This window comes from Oncorhynchus gorbuscha, linkage group LG20, assembly GCF_021184085.1.
Source record: "Oncorhynchus gorbuscha isolate QuinsamMale2020 ecotype Even-year linkage group LG20, OgorEven_v1.0, whole genome shotgun sequence".
Lineage (NCBI taxonomy): Eukaryota > Metazoa > Chordata > Actinopteri > Salmoniformes > Salmonidae > Oncorhynchus > Oncorhynchus gorbuscha.
In genome coordinates, this window is record NC_060192.1 from 18890978 (window position 1) to 18914356 (window position 23379).

At 40.6% G+C, this 23379-nt stretch overlaps 1 protein-coding gene across 3 annotated transcripts; it reads left to right on the forward strand.

Annotated features, from left to right (window-relative positions):
• The first annotated feature begins 8468 nt into the window (after positions 1-8468).
• Positions 8469-23273, forward strand: LOC124007551 (LIM/homeobox protein Lhx3-like). 3 transcript variants are annotated; one of them, XM_046318207.1, is made up of 6 exons: positions 8469-8993; positions 17051-17222; positions 17436-17635; positions 18961-19112; positions 20340-20511; positions 20885-23273. In XM_046318207.1, exons 1-6 carry the CDS (start codon positions 8924-8926, stop codon positions 21313-21315), a joined length of 1197 nt encoding a protein of 398 aa, XP_046174163.1. In that variant the 5' UTR covers positions 8469-8923; the 3' UTR covers positions 21316-23273. The 3 variants fall into 3 exon arrangements, with proteins under 3 accessions (XP_046174163.1, XP_046174162.1, XP_046174164.1); XM_046318206.1 differs by having other exon boundaries at positions 8470-8993; positions 17433-17635; XM_046318208.1 differs by lacking the exon at positions 8469-8993 and adding an exon at positions 14703-14929 and having other exon boundaries at positions 17433-17635.
• The last annotated feature ends 106 nt before the right edge of the window (positions 23274-23379 follow it).

Sequence of the window (23379 nt, forward strand, 5' to 3'; positions counted from 1 at the left end):
AAGGACAGTTGTTGGTCCCTTCATTGTCTGAGAATGACACAAGTGACACATGTTGGGTTGTAAAAATGTCAGGGACTTGAGTTAAGGGCCATTGTATTGGTGTCCAGTGGTAGCGTTGGGCCTTTGTCCCCTGTGTTGTACGTCATTAGCATATCAATATTCATTTCAGAGGTTGATGTCGGGTAGAGGTGGCAGCCTCTTTAGACCCGAGCTGAGCACTCTCTCTCTCACACAGACCCTGAGGACCTGCTGTTGAGTTAAACACTTGTGGAGATCATTGATAAGACACATCGGTAGAAAGGCAATGGCAGACTCATAACGAGAGGATGAAGTCTGAATCACTTGCTCAGCTTTGTTCAATATGTGTTTATCATTTTATTTTGTATCCATTTTCATGTTTACTTCAATACCTTTTTGTTTATGAAAAGGTTCATTATTCATTCTGGAAACATACATTTTTTTGTAGAACAATTTATGATAGCAGTGATAATATAATATTTTCATTGTTGTTGAAGCTGTAGTTAGCATTGTTAAGGTACTGTAGTATTGACGGTTCTACAACTTTTCCCTTATATAAAAATATATCAACAATTGTTCTCTTTATCCCAAAATATTAACCAGGCAGTTAGTCCCTCCACTCCCCCCTTCATCCTGTCCCTACCCAGGGATGAGTAACAAAGGGCTCAATGGTGTCACCCGTCCCCTCCAATCCCTCTCCTCCACTCTCCCCCTCTCTGGCCGGCTGACCCCCTGACTGACAGTAGCTGGGGGACAGTTAGCGTAGTGGTGTGGGCCGGCCGGAGTGAGCGAGGCGGTTACTCTGAGGGCCAAGCGGAAAAGCGGTTGGACAGTTTCGCCAGCTGCTGGGGGAGACATGACTGTTGCCGGCCAGTGAAACCTGACAGATGGAGGCATTTCAGAACAATGAGAGCTGTTTGATTTGGTTAAACCTAGGGGTTTCTAGCACCCATTTGCTACTATGCTAACTTATTGTAGATTGTGATAGAATCTGTTATGATCATTTTCTGTCGAGTAATTAAGTGTTATGCTGACTGACTATGACACCATGATGTAACATTTTCACCATTAAGATTTGAGCAGTTTTTGGCTTGACACTGGTTTAGCATTTCCAGATATTTAGGAAGGTAATGTCCTTGAGCCTAAAATCCTCTGTCCTAAGTTAACCCCTTCACAGCCTAAATTAACCCCTTCCCAGCCAACCCTGGGTCACCGCTCTTATCAGACAACAGCAGCAGTTTCAGACCAGTCTAGATCTGGATGCTTTTCGTGAGCCTCCCCATGTCATCCCAACACTACAACAAAAACTATAGTCCATCATATATCACGTCAGTGTTGTTTCTCTTCCTTCCTTCCAGCAGTCTATGAGACCAAAGCCCATTATACGCCTATGAGCACCAGTCATCTTTCTATTCCCTCTCTTTCTGTGAAGCCCCGACGCCTCATACACCAGGCTCAACAGGCTGAGTGTCCTGGGACCACTAGGGCTCGGAGTAACCAAGCCAGGGTAATGAGGCGTGTGATTGGTGCCCTCCCTCCCGCACAAGGTCAGTCATTGGAGGACATGATTGATCACGACAGGCACACAATGGAGACCTGGTGTCAGAGGGGTGGCATGGGTGCGCCGAGCCAAGCGGCGGGGGTGAGCTCCCCCAAACTCAGCTGTGCATGGGCAGTTATACAAATGCAGCATGTGCACGCATATTCAAATACACTAACATGCATGAGAGGACACACTTGTAAATATGTGGTGATGGACACACACATGGGCAGAGAACACATTGATGCATACTGGCCTACACATACACAAACTTACACACACAAACACATATTCCTTGCTTCCAGTTTAGATGCACTGAGTTGACGTTTCCACTTATTTTTATGTGACTTCCTGATTTTACAACTTCAACCTGCTCAGATGGGAACATTTCTTCACGGAACTTTTGCCTCTGTAGGTAATGGATGCTGTGACATCACAGAAAACCCTTTCTTGGCTAAAAAGCGCCAACCTGGCAACATGGAGAGAGGCCAATATTCTCCCATATGGGAAGCAGGATGCATGGCAATACATTATACTGTCTCCCTAGAAAGTGTTGCAGCTGTGAAATGGACTATCTTTTCCACTGATGATTCACTCTATAGTTTGACATCAGGCGTTTAGTGACACTGTGTGTCAAATCAAATCAAATTTTTATTTGTCACATACACATGGTTAGCAGATGTTAATGCGAGTGTAGCGAAATGCTTGTGTGTGTGTGTGTGTGTGTGTGTGTGTGTGTGTGTGTGTGTGTGTGTGTGTGTGTGTGTGTGTGTGTGTGTGTGTGTGTGTGTGTGTGTGTGTGTGTGTGTGTGTGTGTGTGTGTGTGTGTGTGTGTGTGGACCCGGCTGCCAATATGGCTCTGTTAAACTGACTCACAAAATACACTTGCTGGACCTGAAAAAATATTTAGAGCTAAACTTTTTCTGCTGATACCAGCAAGGTTCTTTTTACTCTCTAGCTGCATCTACAAGATTTACCTTTGGAGCTCTTGTGGTAATAGTAATCATTGCAAAGTCAAGAGCATAAATGTTGTGTTATGGTACAGTTTTTCTCAGTCGCTTTGGTACATTTTTCACATCATCCCTAACATTCCCCCTTCTGATGACCAGGTGGCGAATCGCATCTCTGCATGTCTGGCAGACATATCAGTGTGGATGACGGATCACCACCTCAAGCTGAACCTCGGCAAGACGGAGCTGCTCTTCCTCCCGGGGAAGGACTGCCCGTTCCATGATCTCGCCATCACGGTCGACAACTCCATTGTGTCCTCCTCCCAGAGCGCCAAGAACCTTGGCGTGATCCTGGACAACACCCTGTCGTTCTCAACTAACATCAAGGCGGTGGCCCGTTCCTGTAGGTTCATGCTCTACAACATCCGCAGAGTACGACCCTGCCTCACACAGGAAGCGGCGCAGGTCCTAATCCAGGCACTTGTCATCTCCCGTCTGGATTACTGCAACTCGCTGTTGGCTGGGCTCCCTGCCTGTGCCATTAAACCCCTTCAACTCATCCAGAACGCCGCAGCCCGTCTGGTGTTCAACCTTCCCAAGTTCTCTCACGTCACCCCGCTCCTCCGTTCTCTCCACTGGCTTCCAGTTGAAGCTCGCATCCGCTACAAGACCATGGTGCTTGCCTACGGAGCTGTGAGGGGAACGGCACCTCAGTACCTCCAGGCTCTGATCAGGCCCTACACCCAAACAAGGGCACTGCGTTCATCCACCTCTGGCCTGCTCGCCTCCCTACCACTGAGGAAGTACAGCTCCCGCTCAGCCCAGTCAAAACTGTTCGCTGCCCTGGCCCCCCCAATGGTGGAACAAACTCCCTCACGACGCCAGGACAGCGGAGTCAATCACCACCTTCCGGAGACACCTGAAACCCCACCTCTTTAAGGAATACCTAGGATAGGTTAAGTAATCCCTCTCACCCCACCCCCCCCCTAAGTTTTAGATGCACTATTGTTAAGTGACTGTCCCACTGGATGTCATAAGGTGAATGCACCAATTTGTAAGTCGCTCTGGATAAGAGCGTCTGCTAAATGACTTAAATGTAATGTAATGTAATGTGCAAAATAATAAGTGCATTTCTCAGAACAATTTGTACAAACTGCAATATACAATATATATGTTTCTAAAGCTAGTCAGTCACTAAAAATCCTTAGTACATCTCTCAAAAGTAAATATTCATGCCAATGATCATGTCAGTGTCATCAGAATGATAAGTCATTGAGTCATTGTTCACGAACAAGGTCGTCAAAATGTTTAGGCATGTTGTCAATGTAACTGTGTACTTTGACAGTATTACCTGATGTAAACTTAGGCTACAGTTTGGATGACAGTTACTGTATTGAAAATGCACAAGGCTGCACTTTTATGGCATATATCAATTTCAACAGTACTATTTACATATTACAGTATGTGAGTTATTGATTGAAAGAGACTGGACAACCCAAGGGGCACAAAGGAAAAACAACTAAATTAGAATGAAACACAGGAAACCACCCCTAAGGCACAACTTTGCCCGCAGCACTGTTGTGCTGTCTCTACACATCCAGACGTTCCTGTCTGTCAGCCCACATATTCTCATCCACATCACACCGGATATTTTCCCTTCCAATGCAACGTGGAAAGAATCGTTTGGAATGCCTTATCCATCCTCTGCAGGTGTCTACTGTGATGTCCTCACATGCTGCATCCATTGCAGCCAGCAGGGTCATCTGTGTGTGTGGCTGACGATCATACACTTCCACCCATACGTAGAATGTATGCACACATGACTGTAAGTCGCTTTGGATAAAAGCGTCTGCTAAATGGCATATATTATTATTATTATATTACCTCCATGCTGAAAAGAACTCCTCAATTGGGTTAAGGAATGGTGAATAAGGTGGGAGGAATTCTATGAGCATCCTCGGGTGGGTCACAAACCATTGCCTTATGATGTTTGATCGATGGAAACTCACATTATCACAACTGACCACATACTTTGGCAAATCCTCTCTGAACAGACCCCTCTCATCATCAGGGATGAGAGCCCTGTAGAGAGTCTCTAAAAAGTTGAGTAGATGCTGGGTGTTGTATGGCCCTATAAGGAGGATATGGGTTAGGACACCATGCTCCGAAATAGCAGCACACATGGTGATATTTCCTCCCTGTTGGCCTGGCAAATCCACAGTAGCTCTGTGACCGATGATATTCCTTCTGCATTTGGTCAGGTTGACGCCAGCCTCATCCACGTATACAAAGTTGCGAGAGGGTTCACTTGATTCCAACTCCATTATACGCTATATCCCAGAACACACAGTTGAATTTGTTTTGGTAAGGAAGAGTGACATAAAATGCACATATATTGCATGTTCCTTCCAGAGCAATGGAAATGTGTGCAGTTTATGCTTACTGCACTATGTATCACCATAAAATGTTTCTGTAAAGCAGTTACATAGATATATGTTTTACCTGTACATGCTGGTACCGTAGCTCCTTAACTCTGTCCTCATTCCTTTGGAATGGTGCACGGTACAGCTGTTTCATACTCATCTGGTTTCTATGCAGCACCCTGTCGATGGTTGAGATGCTAACCGTATGGATGTTTTCAAAGACATCGTTGTCTTCTATAATGGTCCTTTGTATTTCCCTGAGTCTCATGGCGTCCTCTGCCACTGGTTTCAGGTAATCTTGCAGTCCTATGTGGGGAAAATGCAGTGATGCATCGCACACTTTCACATCGACAAAAACTATGCGAACACACATTTTACTGTTAAACATTGCAACTCTGTGTTGTGGTCTGTCTATATTTGCTTGCCAATTGATTCTTCATGAGATGCACCTTTGAGCAATTTAGACAACTGGTTGATTGTTGGTTGAACTAACACTTTACATTCCTTCATGAGTGAGGGTCAATTTCACCTGCACGATTCATCAATTCACGTTTTTGTACAAAAGGTCTAATAGAAATGTGTAAAACTATGCTTGACAGTTTATGACAAATAGTTCAACAATTTGCATGTAATGGCTTATGCAAGGAACTAATGCCTAGATGTTTTGAGGGGTAAGACTATTCAACAGAGAACCGTCTCCTATATTTTGATCAACATGACATGAGCAATTGATAATGTGGAAAAAAAGCTGACACTTGTACATTATCAATTGCAATTTGTTCAAAGGAATAAGAAATTGCTTTAATGATATGCACACGTGACTAAACGATTTGGAATTTGTATAAGTAGTATCAAGGATTGCACTTTTTATCTAAGAAATGCACCAAAGCGACTGAGAAAAACTAACATTTGTACATGTTTTTTAACATGTTTGTGCCCTTGCAAGTCCAGTTGGCTGAATGTGACATGTTCCCCATCACTTAGACTTTGTTACTATACCGTATATTGCATTATATATCACGTTTGAGTGAGCCAAAAATTCAATATTACCATGCCTTAATATGCCAGTTGCATATCCAAAGAAGTTCACTGCTTGGTAATGACAGGGTGAGAAAGGAAGATTGGCAGAATGTATTCAACTTTTCTCCCTGCTCAAGTTATTCACGCAAGCAATATTTAGCAACACACATAAGCTACATTAATGCGAACTCTGCTAAACCAATTGGCTCTACTGTACTCGAGGGTGATACAGAGGATTGATCTGTTTGGGAAACATCACAAAAACACTGAGATGGGAGATGAGAGAGTGCTTTAAGAGACTCACCTTTCAGAAGAAGGGCATGTGTCATGTCTCCATATCTTCCATGTATTCTCCGACAGAAAGCGAGGCCAGACCTTTAGGCTTTGAGGGCAGGTGTACATAGGGGTGTAAACGCTGGAGCCTTTTGTGGCGAACCCTTCAAATCTGATTGTGGACAATCTCTCAAGTGGGCCCCAGGTGCATTAACACTTTACCAATCTCCTGTAATGATGCTTCCCAGTACACAGAGAGGGGTAGAATAAAAGCCTCGGCCTTTTTAAGCTGGTCCCTTTTATGAAATCACGTCTGGGGCTTTATGTCCAAGGAAGATCTCCAAGACCAAGACTGCTGGCAATGTTTTTCTACTTTTCCAACAGAAAACTATAGAGTGGTCTAACACTATATGCAACCTTACAGAAATAAAGAGTGGATTATGGTTATACTGTACACACTGCAAAAAGACTATGATTAAAAGATATTTTCATGATTAAGAAAACTAGAACCGTTATTATTATTATTATTGTTGTTGTTACTTTTTTATTATTTGTATTATTACATTGTTATATTCATCAGCAGCAGCATCATTCAGCAGGCTACATAGTACTCTTCTCTTTATGCATACTTCCCTCCAGCAGCGATGCATTGCTACAAAGACCTTGGTCGGGATATGGTCCTTGGATGAGCAGTGTCAGAAATAGGGTATGGTTTTATCCTGGTTTTATACAGCCGATTATTGCTTCATTCGAACTTCACATTTGACCCCACAGTAGGCCTAGTGGAAATCCCAGGGGAAAACACATTCAAGTATCTAACAGGCAGGCAGAGAAAAAGAGAAGCAAAACAGTCTGTATGGCATAAAGGTTCCTTTCTTTTGTTATTCTGTTTTCCTATAAATTCCTCCGAGGCAACGTTATATATAGGATCTTAGTTAGTGTATGGCTCCTTCCAGATTCACTGGCGTTTTTCCTTAATCTACATAAAGAGGTCAGGCTGATTTGTTGACTGGGGATTACTGTAGAACACAAAAACCTGTTCCATTCATCCATTAACCTATAGAACAATGGATATACAGTAAAAAAAAAAAATATATATATATATATACATATATATTTACAGCCAGGCTTATTGGATAGATAGATAGATAGATAGATAGATAGATAGATAGATAGATAGATAGATAGATAGATAGATAGATAGATAGATAGATAGATAGATAGATAGATAGATAGATAGATAGATAGATAGATAGATAGATGCTTAGAATATTATGTGATGTTTTTAAGTTTATAATTGTCCTGTAGAAAAAATAATGAATGAAGTAATGACGTAATTGGCTCAGATCTACTGGTGAGTAAGCCTGCTATGCAGCTGAAATCAAATCAAAGCTGTAGGATGACGTCATCAATTTGTCAGATTAACTGTTACAGTGAGTCTGAGAAAGAAAAAGAATCATGAAATTATTCCCCCCAAAAATTGTCATTAAGTATTTTAATCGAGGCTAAATATTAAGTAAGTACATGTTTGTATTTACTGTTTGTTGTTGCAATAGTCATTGTTATTAGGCGTGTAGCCTATATTCCAAAATATACATCCCACATGTTTTTGTCATTATTGAAATTGGTTAGAATCGTTATTGAAAGTTGCTATTGGGTTCGAATATAAATACAATTACAGGATATCCGATATGTTGGTTATAGTAGCCAACAATGTTTCAGAAATGTGGTACAACTCCTAAAAACACAAATGTAGACCTGTAGGCTACATTACAATCAGATTGCAACGAAATGCCCTTGCCAAAACATCTAAATTTGCTAACAAGTGTTCGAATACCATTGGCGTCTTCTTCAGGTCATACAGTAAATAAGGAAAATGCATGCTGGTAGTTCGCCACAGATAGTATGGCCAATCTGAATAGAAACACAACAGCAAGATGGAACAATGACGCTCCGTCCACTTGTCTCTGTTGTTAGTCTACGGTATATTCTTGGCCGAACAATAGAGGGGCACGAGAATGAAAACTCATGACAACAATGTATCGAAGAATCGCCCATTTTCCTATTTTGCAGGATGAAAGGACACGTGTACCTCTAGATGGATAGGGAGCGAAGGGAAGAGAAGGGGGGTATTGAACAGCGGAGTGTGCGTGTGGGAGGGGGGGGGCATATACTACACAAGACTTCGGCCTCGCTCACATACAGAAACTCCCCTTTTCAGCACCGTGGACAGTGCATATTTAGCCACGCGCGACGCTCGGCATCTCGACTCGAGCTGTACTTTTGTTTTTCTAAAAACGAACACTTGTCCAATCGTGAGGTCAGCTGACGCTGGTAATGGCCACCCACCCCACCCCTCTCTCTACCTCCTGTCGAACAACACACGGACTCAAACAGCAAGTTGCTGCATTTTTAAATTTCCTTGCACGGGGACCGACGAAGAGAGAGACAAGGTCGACAGGCATATACTACTTTAGCCTCTTAGAAAAATGTACTTTTATAAACGTCAATTGCGTTATTTTTGTGACTCTCAAAGGATAAACAAATAGGATCTTGCGTTTTTGTTTTTATTTTTTTCCTAATAAGCTCTTATCATTAAACTCAGCAGTCGCCCTTCTTGCTTTCCTTTCCTCGGTATATCTCACTCAACCGCCCATTGAATTTATGTTTATCTGAGCTGAAAAGCGTCACTGCTCAGAATGTTGCTAGAACATCCTGGATCGAGTTGTCAAAATCCCGGGAATTTCTCCCGATACAGCGCAGGTCAAGGTAAGCAATCCGCTTTCTTGTTTGGAGTCTTTTGCACATATGGTCGAGCTTTTATACAACTTAATGTGGAAATGTAGACTACTGGTGTGTCTATTTGACGCGGTTTAGTCGCCTGTGATCTGTTAATGGGTTTCAATTAGCTACGAAATATCTAGTTAGCCTCCACAACAAATCAGCACAGCGGGGGCTCCGCCTGCAGCTCAAAGTTTTACTGACAGGATCCAAACAGGCATGAAATAGCCCGTTGTATTTCACAGCACACCCTATCGTCAGCAGTTAAACAGTTTAACAAATCACTATTAGGCCTATATGCACAAAGAAGTGTTACAGGCGAGTGCTTTCCCTTTCGAGACGCGAGAAGTTGTGAAAATAGATACATTTTTAGGCTACACACATCGAATGGATTTCATCATATTGGCGCATGGCAATGTGTCCACTATTCATTTTAACAACATTTCACTGGGTATTCATACACTTTCGAGGTTGGATATTAAATATTTTGTTTCCGTTTCCCTGCCAGCGGGAGACGTTATGAACACGTAATGAGCTGTATTGTTGGGAATCATATCAACAGATGTTATGCGCGTGCTGTCATTGTACACCATCGCTCATTGCTGTCACTGGAGACCACCAGAGCGCTTTTGCAATGCCTGTGTAACGCGACAATGCAACAGCCCGGCTGCACACAGGAGGCCCCCCGCCCTCCCTTGTCGTCAGCCTGGGCAAAATGCTCAACAAGTGTCAGGTTCCCTTCGACAGGTGCGGTACCTACTTTCTGTTTGTAAATTAGGAATAAAATAAAGGAGGTGTATGCCACCAAATATCTTCTTTTGCCGTGCGTAAATGGGGGGAAACGAATAAGGCTTATGTGTAGGTTATTGCATTAACAAATCAAAATCAATAGATTGGCAATGGTTTTAGAAATAAAAGCAACAATCATATATTTACGAAAACACTTGGCCATGACTGCTCTTTCTCGCGGACTATTTTGTTGATATCTCATGCTATCTCATGCTACGCAATTACTGTCGCCTAGCCCCTCAAACGTGAGCGATCAATAGGAGATACAAAATATTATAAAGCTGACAAGTAAGAGGGAGCACTGAAGCATCCCACACCTTTCACCAACTGTGTTTCATATACTCTGAAAATACAGGCAAATGGGGCATTGATTTTAGATTCATCAGGGGTCCACGCGGCCATGGCACTAGTCGTGATTTCCCAAGGCGCCCTTTTGCGGCTGAGATCAGTGTCAATAAAATGCATCCGAGTGTTGCTTCGATCAACATGTTATTGAAGGGCCAATCTCATCCCTAAGTAAACAGCTGTCTTAGTGAAGTCAGAATAGGCTATAGGCCTAAGATATGGTGTGTGTGTGTGTGTGTGTGTGTGTGTGTGTGTGTGTGTGTGTGTGTGTGTGTGTGTGTGTGTGTGTGTGTGTGTGTGTGTGTGTGTGTGTGTGTGTGTGTGTGTGTGTGTGTGTGTGTGTGTGTGTGTGTGTGTGTGTGTGTGTGTGTGTGTGTGTGTAAACTAATTGTATTGTTATTGTATTGTTATCTACGGTGAGCCCATCAATACGATGACATTTTGGGAAGATTTTCTCTTTTTTGCTTTTGAGTTGATAAGATACCATGCGTGGGATGGTTGATATAATATCAGAAACATCCCAAATATCAAATATTACTTCTAATTAAATTAAACCAATGAAATATAACTGTCACACTCCGACCATTATTTGCGTTGTTTGTTTCTATGTTTTGTTTGGTCAGGGTGTGATTATGAGTGGGCATTCTATGTTGCATGTCTAGTTAGTCTGTTTCTATGTGTTTTGGCCTGATATGGTTCTGATTGGGAACCATATTTAGGTAGCCTGTTTTGTATTGGGGTTCGTGGGTTATTGTCTATGTTATGTTGCTTGTTAGCACTCAGTTTCTTTAGCGGGCACGGTCGTCTTGTTAGTTTGTTTGTTTTGTTTTAGTGTACTTCGTGTTTTTTCGTCCGTTCATTAAAGTATGCATTCACAACACGCTGCGCTTTGGTCTCCTCAATATGACGATCGTGACAATAACATTAACTTTGGTAAAGGAATATTTTCGTCTGATCCAGATTTTTCAATTGAAAAGTGTACCGTTTAATCCCGTTATTATAAGAATAAATGGGGATCATATTATGCTCCAATGTAGGCTAATAATAGGTTTATGAGACATATGCCTCCAAATATTCGATTAAATGAGAGGATAAGCAAGGAAAACACATTTACATTGATATAAAAATGCAATTATATCCAATATAAAACTTTTGTCTTTAATATGATGCAATTACTGTAGGCTAAAGCTGTAGGCTAGTAAAAACGTATTTCAGTGTGTCAATATTTTACTAAATAGTGGTCAAGTAGCCTGAAATGTCGTTATATTTATGTGCATTTTAGAAAGGGTAAAAAACGAATGAAACATTGAAAACTATACTGCTATTAGGCCTACATTATGTTTAGGATGGAATGCTGTACAAATATTAGAGTTGCATTCTGTCTTGTCAACTACACATCAACTACAGAAATTCAATAATCAAGGTCAAAATGAATTTTATAATAGGCTACCTACTTTGAAAATATGTATAGGCCTATTTGATTATTTGGTCTCAAAGCAGACCTCGTTTTGCGTATCTATTACAGACAACTATCTGTAATGGTACATACGTAGGCCTAATGTCACTTGGAACAGAACAGTTTCATGGCTAAATAAATAAAAAAATATGTGCCAGGCTCCATTTTCGTTTGCATTTGATAATTTGTGTAGCCTGCCCTACTATGTGGCCGTGATTGGATTTGAAATAGGCCTACACACGGTCTTAGAGAAACGTGCGTAAATGGCTTTGCAAAGTTCCAATTAAAGCCTCTTAGACCTACTACTCGTGCTGTGAAAATGTGTGTTCATAATGTATGTTCATGCGAAAAAATATATAAGTGAACCAGCTATAGCCTAATGGTCAAGTAAGAGCTTCGTGCAATAAAATTACATTTCAAATGGCATCGCCTGTATGCACCAATTTAACACACCAACATCGTCGAAACCGTAGTCAAATGTCATCTTGCGCCATGAAGTTAATTTTTTCCTCCGACGAGTACTTGGTACCCGCACCTCGCTCCAAGTTCCTGCTAGGTGATGATCAGCTATCTCCCTGCTTTAACAGGCCAGTCGCTGGGGAAACTGCGTTGCGTAATCCTCCACAGCGGACAACACACTGTATGATAAAGCAAACTCGATCACATGCAACCACACTGCTCGGATTCTTTTTGTATTCCTGATATACTGCATAAAATCCCAATGTGAGCGAAAGGCCTAGAACACATAAATACATTAGTTTATCGTTATCGTGTGAGGAGATCATGAGCAATGGATGGACATAATGAACGGAGTTCTCCAAAAGGAGCACCGAATAACACGGAGATTCTGTTTGCCTTGCTGGTGCAGAGCGAAGAACTACGGAGGTATTCAACAGGGCACCACATGTGATTCCATCCCATTGGGCACATACTGGTTGATTCAACGTTGTTTTCACGTCATTTCAATTAAATGACGTTGAACCAGGGTGGAATAGACGTTGAATTGACGTCTGTGCTCAGTGGGATTTGTGTTAAATCGAATCTGCCTTTGGTTGGCACATTATAATAGTTAGGCCTAGATATTTAATCAATCATTTGTTGTCGCTGTTTATACAACTCAGAATAAGGGATGTTGTTTTATTTCGTTCCAACACCTTCATTGTATAGCACAAGCTTATTTCTATAACGCGTACGGTATGATGAATACAAAATATAACAATCGAATATTTCGATCGTCATACTTCCCTATTTTACATTTCTGAATATTTGTATAATAACTGCAATGAAATGCTTATTTTTCCTACATGCATATGTCCAAAAATAACATTATTCTTGCATGCACAATTCGCTCCACACAACATCTCTTTTAGACTAGTTAGTGGTTAGCCGAAACAGTGGTTACATCCCTTTAATTTGTTTATACTTTTCGCTCCTGTCGCCTGTATTACAATGGATTAGGGCTAAATCTGTATGACGAAGGATTAAGGCTAAAAACGGTGAATCTATGAAATTACATAGGCATATGTCTTATCTTTTTGCTCCTGAACACCACAAAACAAGTTTTTACATTTGGACGCACAGTTTTAATCGGTTTGCAATTTCTTCATTCATTGCATATGTGTGAAGGATATTAAAGACCTTCTGTTGTCAATCATCCCTCCTACTTTCTTTGTTTGCTGTAGTGCGGAGGCCTACCTGAACTTTTAAAAAACGTGTCTGATATTTTACAAAATATCAGAACATTATTGTCTTAAATGCTTAAAGATATGTTTGCGTTTTGGGGGGGATTGTTTAGATTGTACCAACTGTGCCTATGTATCAACAGGCCCATGTCTGCGCATTATGTGACACATATGTAGACGAGGTTAACCTGTTAACGACATTTTTATAAATATTACTGCAATTTCTAGGGATTGAATTGGCTTTCATGGGCAGACATATGGGCTACAGGTTATATTATTGGTAAGCAAGACACCCTGATTGTTGCGTGAGACAAGGCAGCGTATTCTAGTTTTACAGAACCTATTGAATTAATAATGAATTTGATGCACCTGTTCATGACGTGGCTCCCTCGCTGTTGTGCATTGCTTGCTCTTGGCAGGAAAAAAATGGTCCATTAATTTTTCATAAATTGCCCACATACGAACAACAGGAATGCGATTCCTTGGACGGATGAAACACGAAGTGCTTGAACTTTTGAATAAATAATAAAGCCGAGTGATAACATCTCAAAACGTATTTAAGTTGCCAGTGATGCAATTTCACTCGACAAGCGTTTGTTGATAGTTTAATAATAAGTTGCTTGTTGTGAGTTGTAATGACATTCTTTGCTGAAAGAGGGCCATTTTAATTTCATGCTTTGTGTTGTCTTGACGAAGGCCATGCTTATTCCCAAAAGTTCAATGGCCTGTAAATTGTCATATTGTGTTTATTTATGTTTAGTTAATTATATAAGTTAGAGCTAATCCTGAACTTGATGAAACTGAACTGAACTTGGCCATATGGAAGGACGGGTTCATCATTCCTACATATCCTGCCGTGTCTTATTGCTTATAATCATTCTGGAGCAAATAGGCTTCTTGCAGCATATAGGCCTACCTAAAACAATTTATATGAATTATGTGGCAATGTGATAATTTGCACGGTATCATCAGCATCCCTAAATGGTCAATAAAACCATGTAAATAGGCCTACTGGACACACAACGTGTAGCATTTAGCTTTGTGACTCAAGCTCAATCTGACATCAAAACACATTTCACCTGATCCACTGTCTGCAAGTGTGCATTTTCAGCGTAATTTCATGCGTAAAACATGTTTGATGGGAAAGTCTTGGATGGTGTTTTGCTAATCGAATGCGGGAATATTGACAACATATTCAGTGTGCGAACCGTGGATCAAATTTAGCTGTGGTCTCGTTTAATTTAACGAAACCATCCTTCCCCACTCTGTGAAGCGGGCCTGCTTCTACGTGATTTGGAAACCGGATGTAAAGTAAAACCTCATGAGCAGCCTTTGGGCCAGCGTTGATTGGGCAGCTGAGCATACAGAAGGGGATTTGACCAGTGTCGCTGCAGAGGGCTTGTTTTTTTCTTTCCTTTTTATTATCCCTAGTGATTCTTTAGTGGGAACAAATGGACCAGTGTTTTAAAGAGAGAGGGACCCATGCGCCTGTTGTAACCTCAAACAGAGGGATAGGAATAGAATAGCCAATGGTCGCAAGAACTAGAAGGGAAACCGGGAGAGATAGAGAGAGAAAGGATTAGAGAGAGAGAGTTTTCCGGGATCCACTGTCGTTTCTGGTCTGGACTTGGATCAGCGGGTTACCATGCAAAGTAAGAATGTTTGTTTCATGGCATGCACTTTTTTTGAGGAGTGATAGTAAGAGGGTACTTTTTGATGTCTTCTTCATTAACTCAACAGATCAAACCCATAATAACTCAATCAGCCAATAGGTATTCGATGCTATTCCACTGGGCACACACTGGTTGAATTAACGTTGTTTTCACGTCATTTCAATTGAATTACGTTGAACCAACTGAATTTACGTCAGTGCCCAGTGAGATGGCTTTACTGGTTGGATTTCAACTGTGTGTGTCCTTTTGTATTGCTATACATCTGGCACCCACACGTGGAAACGGGTAACGTATGTTGCCAGGTTTCAATAATCATGTGTGGAACAAAATAACCATTGGCGTTTACTGTCATTTCTGGGTTATGGAAAAAAATATGGTGATGGCGATGATGACAAAAACAAATGAATGGCTGTAATTTATAGACAGCAGAGTGTATTTACTTACATCTGATACTCCTGAAATAATTGTGTCCCTACATTTATACATCAATAATGAGTCCACAACACCTTCGTAAACTTAAATCCACTCCTTTTGGTGATGTTTTCTCAGTCAGCACATGTGACATCGGCAATGCATTTATGCTTTTCATTCAACCGGATTATTGTATTAGGCTTACATATGTTTAATTGAATAGATAACAGTTGAAGAGTTTATTTCCAAAAACGCTATATCCACCAGTTTATCAAATGTGTGTTTTTTTTCATCAGAAATAATTGCTTATGGGTACCTTCATCTTCATGTATATGTAAAATAATACTGTTCTACGATGTGTTATTCATCGAGTTTTAATGTGTATGCAAATGTATTTTTTGAAAAACGATATATATCCATTGTTTAGCTGGAATGGAATGTTTGTATCCTGCATATTTGACTGTGGTATGCGGTTGTCTCACCTAGCTATCTCAAGATGAATCTACGTGCTCTGGATAATAGCATCTGCTAAATGACAAAAATGTCAAATGTAAATGTTTAACATACAGATCACATATTACTGTATTGAATTCAAAAAAATATATTAAATATTCATGTCACAAATGTATCATTTGTACATTTCTTTATTAAACATGTAGTTATTTGTTACATTTGACTGTGTAAAATCTAACACTACTGCTCATTTCTCTGAGCATGAGGCGGATATATAGCATTTTGAGAGAAAAAAAGCATGATTATTTGTCTCTGAAATTGTTAAACCATCAAGTAAATAGATTTGAAACAAAAACATCTGTCATTGAACAACCTTCATACCCTCATTGGATAGTGAAAAAACACTCTTTCATCATTTATTTAAATAATAAAAGCGAATTTACCAACATTTCTGAAAATGGATATAGAGCGTTTTGTAATGAAACTCTTCAATTCTCAACTATGTGACAATATATAGGCTATCGATGAAAATAAAACATATACAATAGTGTAGATACAAGATCAGTGACAAAACTCTCATATTTGCCCTGAAATAGACTGCATTGGGATTTTCCCATTAGTTTCTATTGACTCACCCCTTTTGATGCAAATGTATACATGTGAAGTTTCAGTACTGTCAACTGTAAAACAAGTCATCTAAATGTGTGCTAAACGTGGAAAAAATATGCCAATTTAAAAATAAAAAAAATGAATGTGTTTTCAATTTTGCAGCAATGTGACTAGGTATAAGATCACTTTTCATGTATTATTTTACCAGTACACTTTGTTTTCAATTAAGAAATAATGTAGGCCTATTGTGTGTTTCGTTGTGAGGGCATGGCATAGGCCCCTATCATTAGACTACTACGTCATTACAATTAGGTTTAGTAATTCATTACTCAGATGTAATTAATTGAATTAGAGTAATTTGTCACGGATCTCAGAATATTAAGTATAATTTATCAACAACAAAACATTGACATTATTTGTATCGAATTAGTGTCTTTATTTAGATATTATCATAAGTAAGTATGTTCTAAATATAATGCATTAACAGATGTCTACATTTGACAATAGTATGAATAGGCTTAGCCATGTTTGAGTCGTAAACTATTTGACCACCAAATGCTAAATGATCTCTTAAGCAGTGTTTTAATTCAAGATGGCTTCATGGTCATCCTGTCTTCCCCCCTTCAGAGATTCCTGTATGCGCGGGCTGTAATCAACACATCGTGGACCGCTTCATCCTCAAAGTGCTAGACCGCCATTGGCACAGCAAGTGCCTGAAATGTAGCGACTGCCAATCCCAACTAGCGGACAAGTGCTTCAGCCGGGAAGATAGAGTCTACTGCAAAGAAGACTTTTTTAAGTGGGTGCAAGAAAATCCGCCATGAACTATATATTCTTTAATGAAAGACAAATTATTGAAAATATTTCAGGTGTGTAGCCTAATATTTAATGGAAACCAAGCCTAATTATTCGATAGAATCACACGGTCTGCATTTTATTTTGAGGTTGTGAATGTGATGAAACACTCACTTGTCAATGTATTGATGATAACCTTCTTATTTCCTAAAAGGAGATTTGGGACCAAATGTGCCGCGTGTCAGCAAGGTATTCCGCCGACGCAAGTGGTGAGGAGAGCGCAGGATTTCGTGTACCACCTGCACTGCTTCGCGTGCATCGTGTGCAAAAGGCAGCTCGCGACAGGTGACGAGTACTACTTGATGGAGGACAGCAGACTCGTGTGCAAGGCTGACTACGAAACCGCTAAACAGAGAGGTGAGAGGTCACGGTATACCTGAACATACCTTTAGCACACCTAATTAGGGTCCCCAAGATCAGAGTGCCTAGACCTAAACGCGTAATTAAGCATGTATCCACTGTCGTTGATATTTCAGTCATATCAAATAATGTGTATATCCTACAATGTCCACATCTTCATTTATGTCTGCTAAATAACGAGAAAAACGATTTAACCTATTATCTATCACGCATCACCGAATAAGTTATGTAATGTTTTACTTATTTGATCCATTGACCTTTTATTGAGCAACTGCTTGGAGCTGTGAACTTGATCTACAAGACTATGAGGTCACCCATAAACACTTGACCCACCTGCGCTAATTGCGTCGTATCCCGCATCCCAATCGATAGCAATATGGATACAGCCTATCCAATTGCAGTGAAGAGAGAAAACGTAGTTCTTTCTGTTTTATTTTATTAGCAGACCGACAGTGACTGAAGAAGATTAGATTCAGCCTCATCTGCACAACAGACTATCGAGGAGGTCTGTTTAAAATGTGTTTAAAGCGCTGGTGACCATGTTTTGCTAAACTATCTCATAGGCTACAATAAGGCCTCCAATTTCAAGTAAAATCATTTAAATTGGCTGATGTAATGATGTCAAATGCTATGGCCAAAATGGGCATGTTTTCTACCACAAACGTCTTTTTGGGAAAACAAAAAAACGAGATTTTTAAAAATTTGAAATGAATACTTTTTAAATAAAAATGCTTATTTATTGCATGCTACATTTAGTACAACTGACCTCAGAGAATCTGTTTTTATAACTCAATGAAATCCAGCAAGGGTAGGCCAACATTTTCTTTGTGAGTAGTTCGTGTTACTCAAGTTTTACCTTCCCCATCTGTTTGTGTGAATTTACTGACTAAACCAACCGCTGATTTACCCATTGAGTTTTGAGTTTAGATGAGTTTTCATGGAAAACCTCAGACACGTCTATTTGGATAATGAGAGGGCCTTGTTACTTCGGTATTTGCCCACTTGTAGGATGGTCTTGCATATGTTTTTGTTCGTAGGCTTTTTGTTTAATAGTTAGTATTTATTTGGGTTTAATTAGGCTTGTTGAAAGTAATAAGTCAGAAAAGGAAGTTATGAAGTTTACTTGTCTTTCCATTGTTTTCCACAATACATTTTTATCAGTTCTGGTATGTCACTTGTACTTTTCAATGGCTGAACCTGAATATCTATAAATAGCCTATTTACCCATGGAATCTAAGGTTAAGACTTTTAGCATAAAGTAGGCCTAATGGGGTACATTTTTGTGTAAGGTCTGGCTTACATTGTGTGCCTTTTATTTTCAGAGGCAGACTCAACAGCGAAAAGGCCACGAACGACTATCACCGCCAAACAGCTCGAGACCCTGAAAAACGCTTACAACAACTCCCCAAAACCTGCCCGCCACGTACGAGAACAGCTATCGTCAGAAACCGGCCTAGATATGCGGGTTGTTCAGGTAACTATCCATTCCCCTCCACTATAGACCATTTCATTAGCATCCTTATTTTATCCTTATTTGAGGACATGCATGCGATTCCATTGAAATACTGCTTGAAATGGCCTCCCAGTGGGTTTGAATGGTTAGAATTTAAGATGAGGTGGATTAAAATGAAGTCCACACACTTGAAAGTCAGAACTGTAAGCGCGTGCTCGTTAACAATGCTAAGAGAGAGCTTGGCATATTGTCTGTCCGTGAAAGATCCCTACTGTGGTTGACTATGGTCATATATATTGTTTATTTGCAAGGACACTTAAAGTAGGTACGCGGAAGCCACTATCGCGCTTCATTATTCACGGAAGGGGAAATGGGGGTTAAGAGGGTTCACTTCGGCTGCATATCACTAATGAATATAGGCCTTGCCTATATGTAGGAGAGAGAGGAGGAACATTTTTACCTGGTTGAATTACATTAGGCTTTGCATGATGTGGATTGTAAACAACAAAATATGTGCTTACATTGAATGGTTCGTCAATCATAATAAGTGTCTCTTAAAAATAAAATACAAATGTTTTCAAATTATATCACACACGTTTACAGCTCAAATTTAGAACTTGGCCATAGTGAAATTTGAATAATTAAAATCAACTCTGGGTGAGTAGATCCCAGTGAGAAGGTAACATGCAACCTGCTCCCAGGGTTAAGGACAACTTGTAGCTGTCGCAAAGTTAATTAGCGTGATAAATCTCAGGGCATGTTGGTCCCAACATTAGTGTTCTGCCCCACTGTTTTAATCTCCCAGTTGAGTTAAAGAAGAGGCGACATGCTTCCTAGACAGTCCTTGAAAATTAATTTTGTTTTAATGTTAATGTGCTCTACCTGACCACTTAAAAGCATAGCAGTTTCACTGAAGAAAGAGTCAGGAAAAATGATGTCCGGAATGGTCCAGTAAGTAGAATGGAATTTGGCACCAGGACTGATATGTCCTATAGTCTATGAACGAAAAATGCAGTTCAAAAAAAAAAAAAACATGTTATAAAACGGACTACTTGTGTATAGCCTACTCTTCTGTAAATGTAACACTAAATTATATATTTCTAATTTTAAGAAATCTATTTCACTCACAAGTGTATTGTAGGAGAAGGCTTATTGGAGGATCAGCCTTCAACAGGAAACCTCCCAATTATATACCTAAAATAAATGAAACAAAACCAATATGTACCAAACACCTCCTTTGTCCTCCAGGTGTGGTTTCAGAACAGGCGAGCAAAAGAGAAGAGGCTGAAGAAGGATGCAGGCAGACAGAGGTGGGGACAGTACTTCCGCAACATGAAGAGGTCGCGAGGCAGTTCAAAATCAGACAAGGACAGCATCCAGGAGGAGGGCATGGACAGCGACGCTGAGGTTTCCTTTACAGGTAGGATGAGAAAACAAACAGACAGACATCTGAGATTATATATTCACAGGAATCTACAGACATCAGCCTTTAAGCTCCTATTTGAGGAATTAGGAGAAATGTTATTATCACAATTATAATACAAATGCCTTCTTGAAATTATTTATTTTCCCCTAAAGTGCATGGCGGAAATAGACATAGCCAATTTCTAAACCACACATTTTGGTTTATTCCCATTCAAATTTGAATGAAACCTATATTTACCCAAATAATTCCATTGAGGGAAATTGTTGACCAGAATCAAACTAATATTAGCAGGAAATGGAATAAGCACTTCCATAATGCCACACCCTGACTAAGTGCCACACACTTATGCCACACCCTTATGTTCCAGATGAGCCACCCATGTCGGAGCTCAGCCACTCCAATGGCATCTACAGTGGCCTGAGCGAGTCGTCCCTGGCCATGGGGGGCCGCCAGGAGAGCAGCCACGGCCCCTTCCCCCTAGAGCATGGAGTCCTCCAGTCCCAGGACCAGTACCACAACATCCGCTCCAGCAGCCCTTACGGCCTACCCCAGTCCCCAGGCTCGCTTCAGTCCCTGCCCAGGCACCAGCCCCCTATCTCCAGCCTGGTCTACCCTGACTCTGGCCTGTCCATCATGACCCAAGGCGGGGCCCCCGGGCTGAACCCAGGCATGAGAGGAGTGTTGGGTGGCGCTAACGGCCCCAGCTCGGATCTGTCTACTGGCAGCAGTGGGGGCTACCCAGACTTCCCAGCGAGCCCAGCTTCCTGGTTGGATGAAGTGGACCACGGCCAGTTTTGATTAGCTGGGTTGATTGGTCAACGTGGTCTAAGGACTCAAAGGTGTGTGTCACAAACTGGAAAGAGAAAGTCACACATGACCTGTGAAACAGAGAGACCGGGTCGGAAGGTTGCTGTCTTCCACCCTTCTTGGATCACTCCATCTGTCTCTATCAATTAACTGTCAATCTTTTTCATTTCTCCTCATCTAAGTGGACTGGAAGGAAGGATTGGGCCATCAAAAAGTATGAATGGCAGCACTTGGAACTCACACACTCCATTCCTCATAGAGAACCAGACTGAGAATCATGGGGTGCTGGCCTGTTATGAATGCTATATTTGTGACAACATAACACATTTCAACTTTTGCCCAATTGGATTGTGATAGACTCTACCCCCAATCCTTTCCACCTTATTCTTCTCTCTGTTTTTTGCAGGTTTTGGTTAAAGTCAGAGTCTTTACATGTCTGGTTGTTGCCAAATGTCTATATATATATATATATATATACATATTACAGTTTATCATTGTGGAGACTTTATTTTTATACAACCCCTTCGGCAATATGAATACCACAGATATTAGTACTTTGTACATTGACAGCCAGGGATCTAGACAGGTTGTAGATGTCGCCTCCCACCGATAACTAGAGGTGCAATTACTTCTATGCATTTGTGTGTTTTCAGATGCATCTTATTCTTTTCGTTCTGAGCTACCTGGGCATGCTGAAACCCAGGCTGGTGTATGTGTTTGTTTATGTGGAAGATGTTTTATGTCTTATTTATTCTCTCTGATGATGATGATTAAGTGATACAGGTCTTTAATAAATGTGTCAGCTAAATCCAAACTGACCAATGGCTCTTGTATCACATCTTTATTTTATTGTATTGTATTGACTATGGGCTGTATCTTAGGTTCTCTTCTATGTTAGATTTTAAAAAAAAAAGTGTTTTATGCACACCTTAATTCTGCAAAACACTAACAGAAGCTAGGGTAATTGGGGTGGTAGCTTATCTCCAATATTCATCCCTAATTTTCCTGGAGTATTAATTACATTGATCTATCATCAGAATACAGATACTGCAGGAGAAAAGCAGATCTGGAGATCTGGCTGTGTCTGCAGATTGGCCGTCTGGCAAATTACCAAAACCGTATCAAGAGTTCAACGGCTCTTTAGTGCAGAAATTTGATGCAGACTGAGAGGCAACATGTCGATTTAGAGATAACCGTGCCTTGTTTGCCCAAATGCCCCTACGGGATAAAAATCTTAAATCAATTAGCTTAGGAGGGATCGAATGCCCCTTGTAAATTTCCTCATTTGTTTACTTATTCAAAGTCGGGTTCAATTAAATAGATTAAACTGGTGTATGTGAGCGGCGTATATGCGTCTGTGTGACGTCAATTTCTTACATTTGTTCTCCCAGTGACAAAGACTTGCATTGCGGTTTTATCTGTGCATAGCATCACAGACAACACATTAAAAACCATCCTCACCCTGACAAAGCCCATCAATCTGTACCATCTTTTAGATGGACCCTTTCGCCATCTTCAAGCAATTTGCAACGTGTTCCAGGAGACCTGATCATGAACAACTCTGGACTTTACTGAGCTATAGCTTCATAACCTAAGACGTCCTAAATATTAGTCACATTTTAGATTTAGGAGGGAAAGTTCAGCCAACAGCATCTGTCATGCCCTGACCGTAGAGATCCTTTATTCTCTATTTTGGTTAGGTCGGGGTTTGACTAGGGTGGGCATTCTAGTTTCTTTATTTCTAGGTTGGCTTGGTGTGGTTCCCAATCAGAGGCAGCTGTGTATCGTTCTCTGATTGGGGATCATATTTAGGCAGCTTTTTCCCACCTGTTTGTTGTGGGATCTTGTTTATGGGTAGTTGTATGTCAGCACTCCATTGTCATCACGTTTCGTTATTCTTTATTGTTTTGTTTTATAGTTTCACTTTAATAAATTATGTGGAACTGTAATCACACTGCGCCTTGGTTCTTCTCTACAAACGATCATGACAACATCTAAAAACGCTCTGTCCAAAAGACCGACCTCCCTGGTCTAATAATAATGATCTGCCTATGG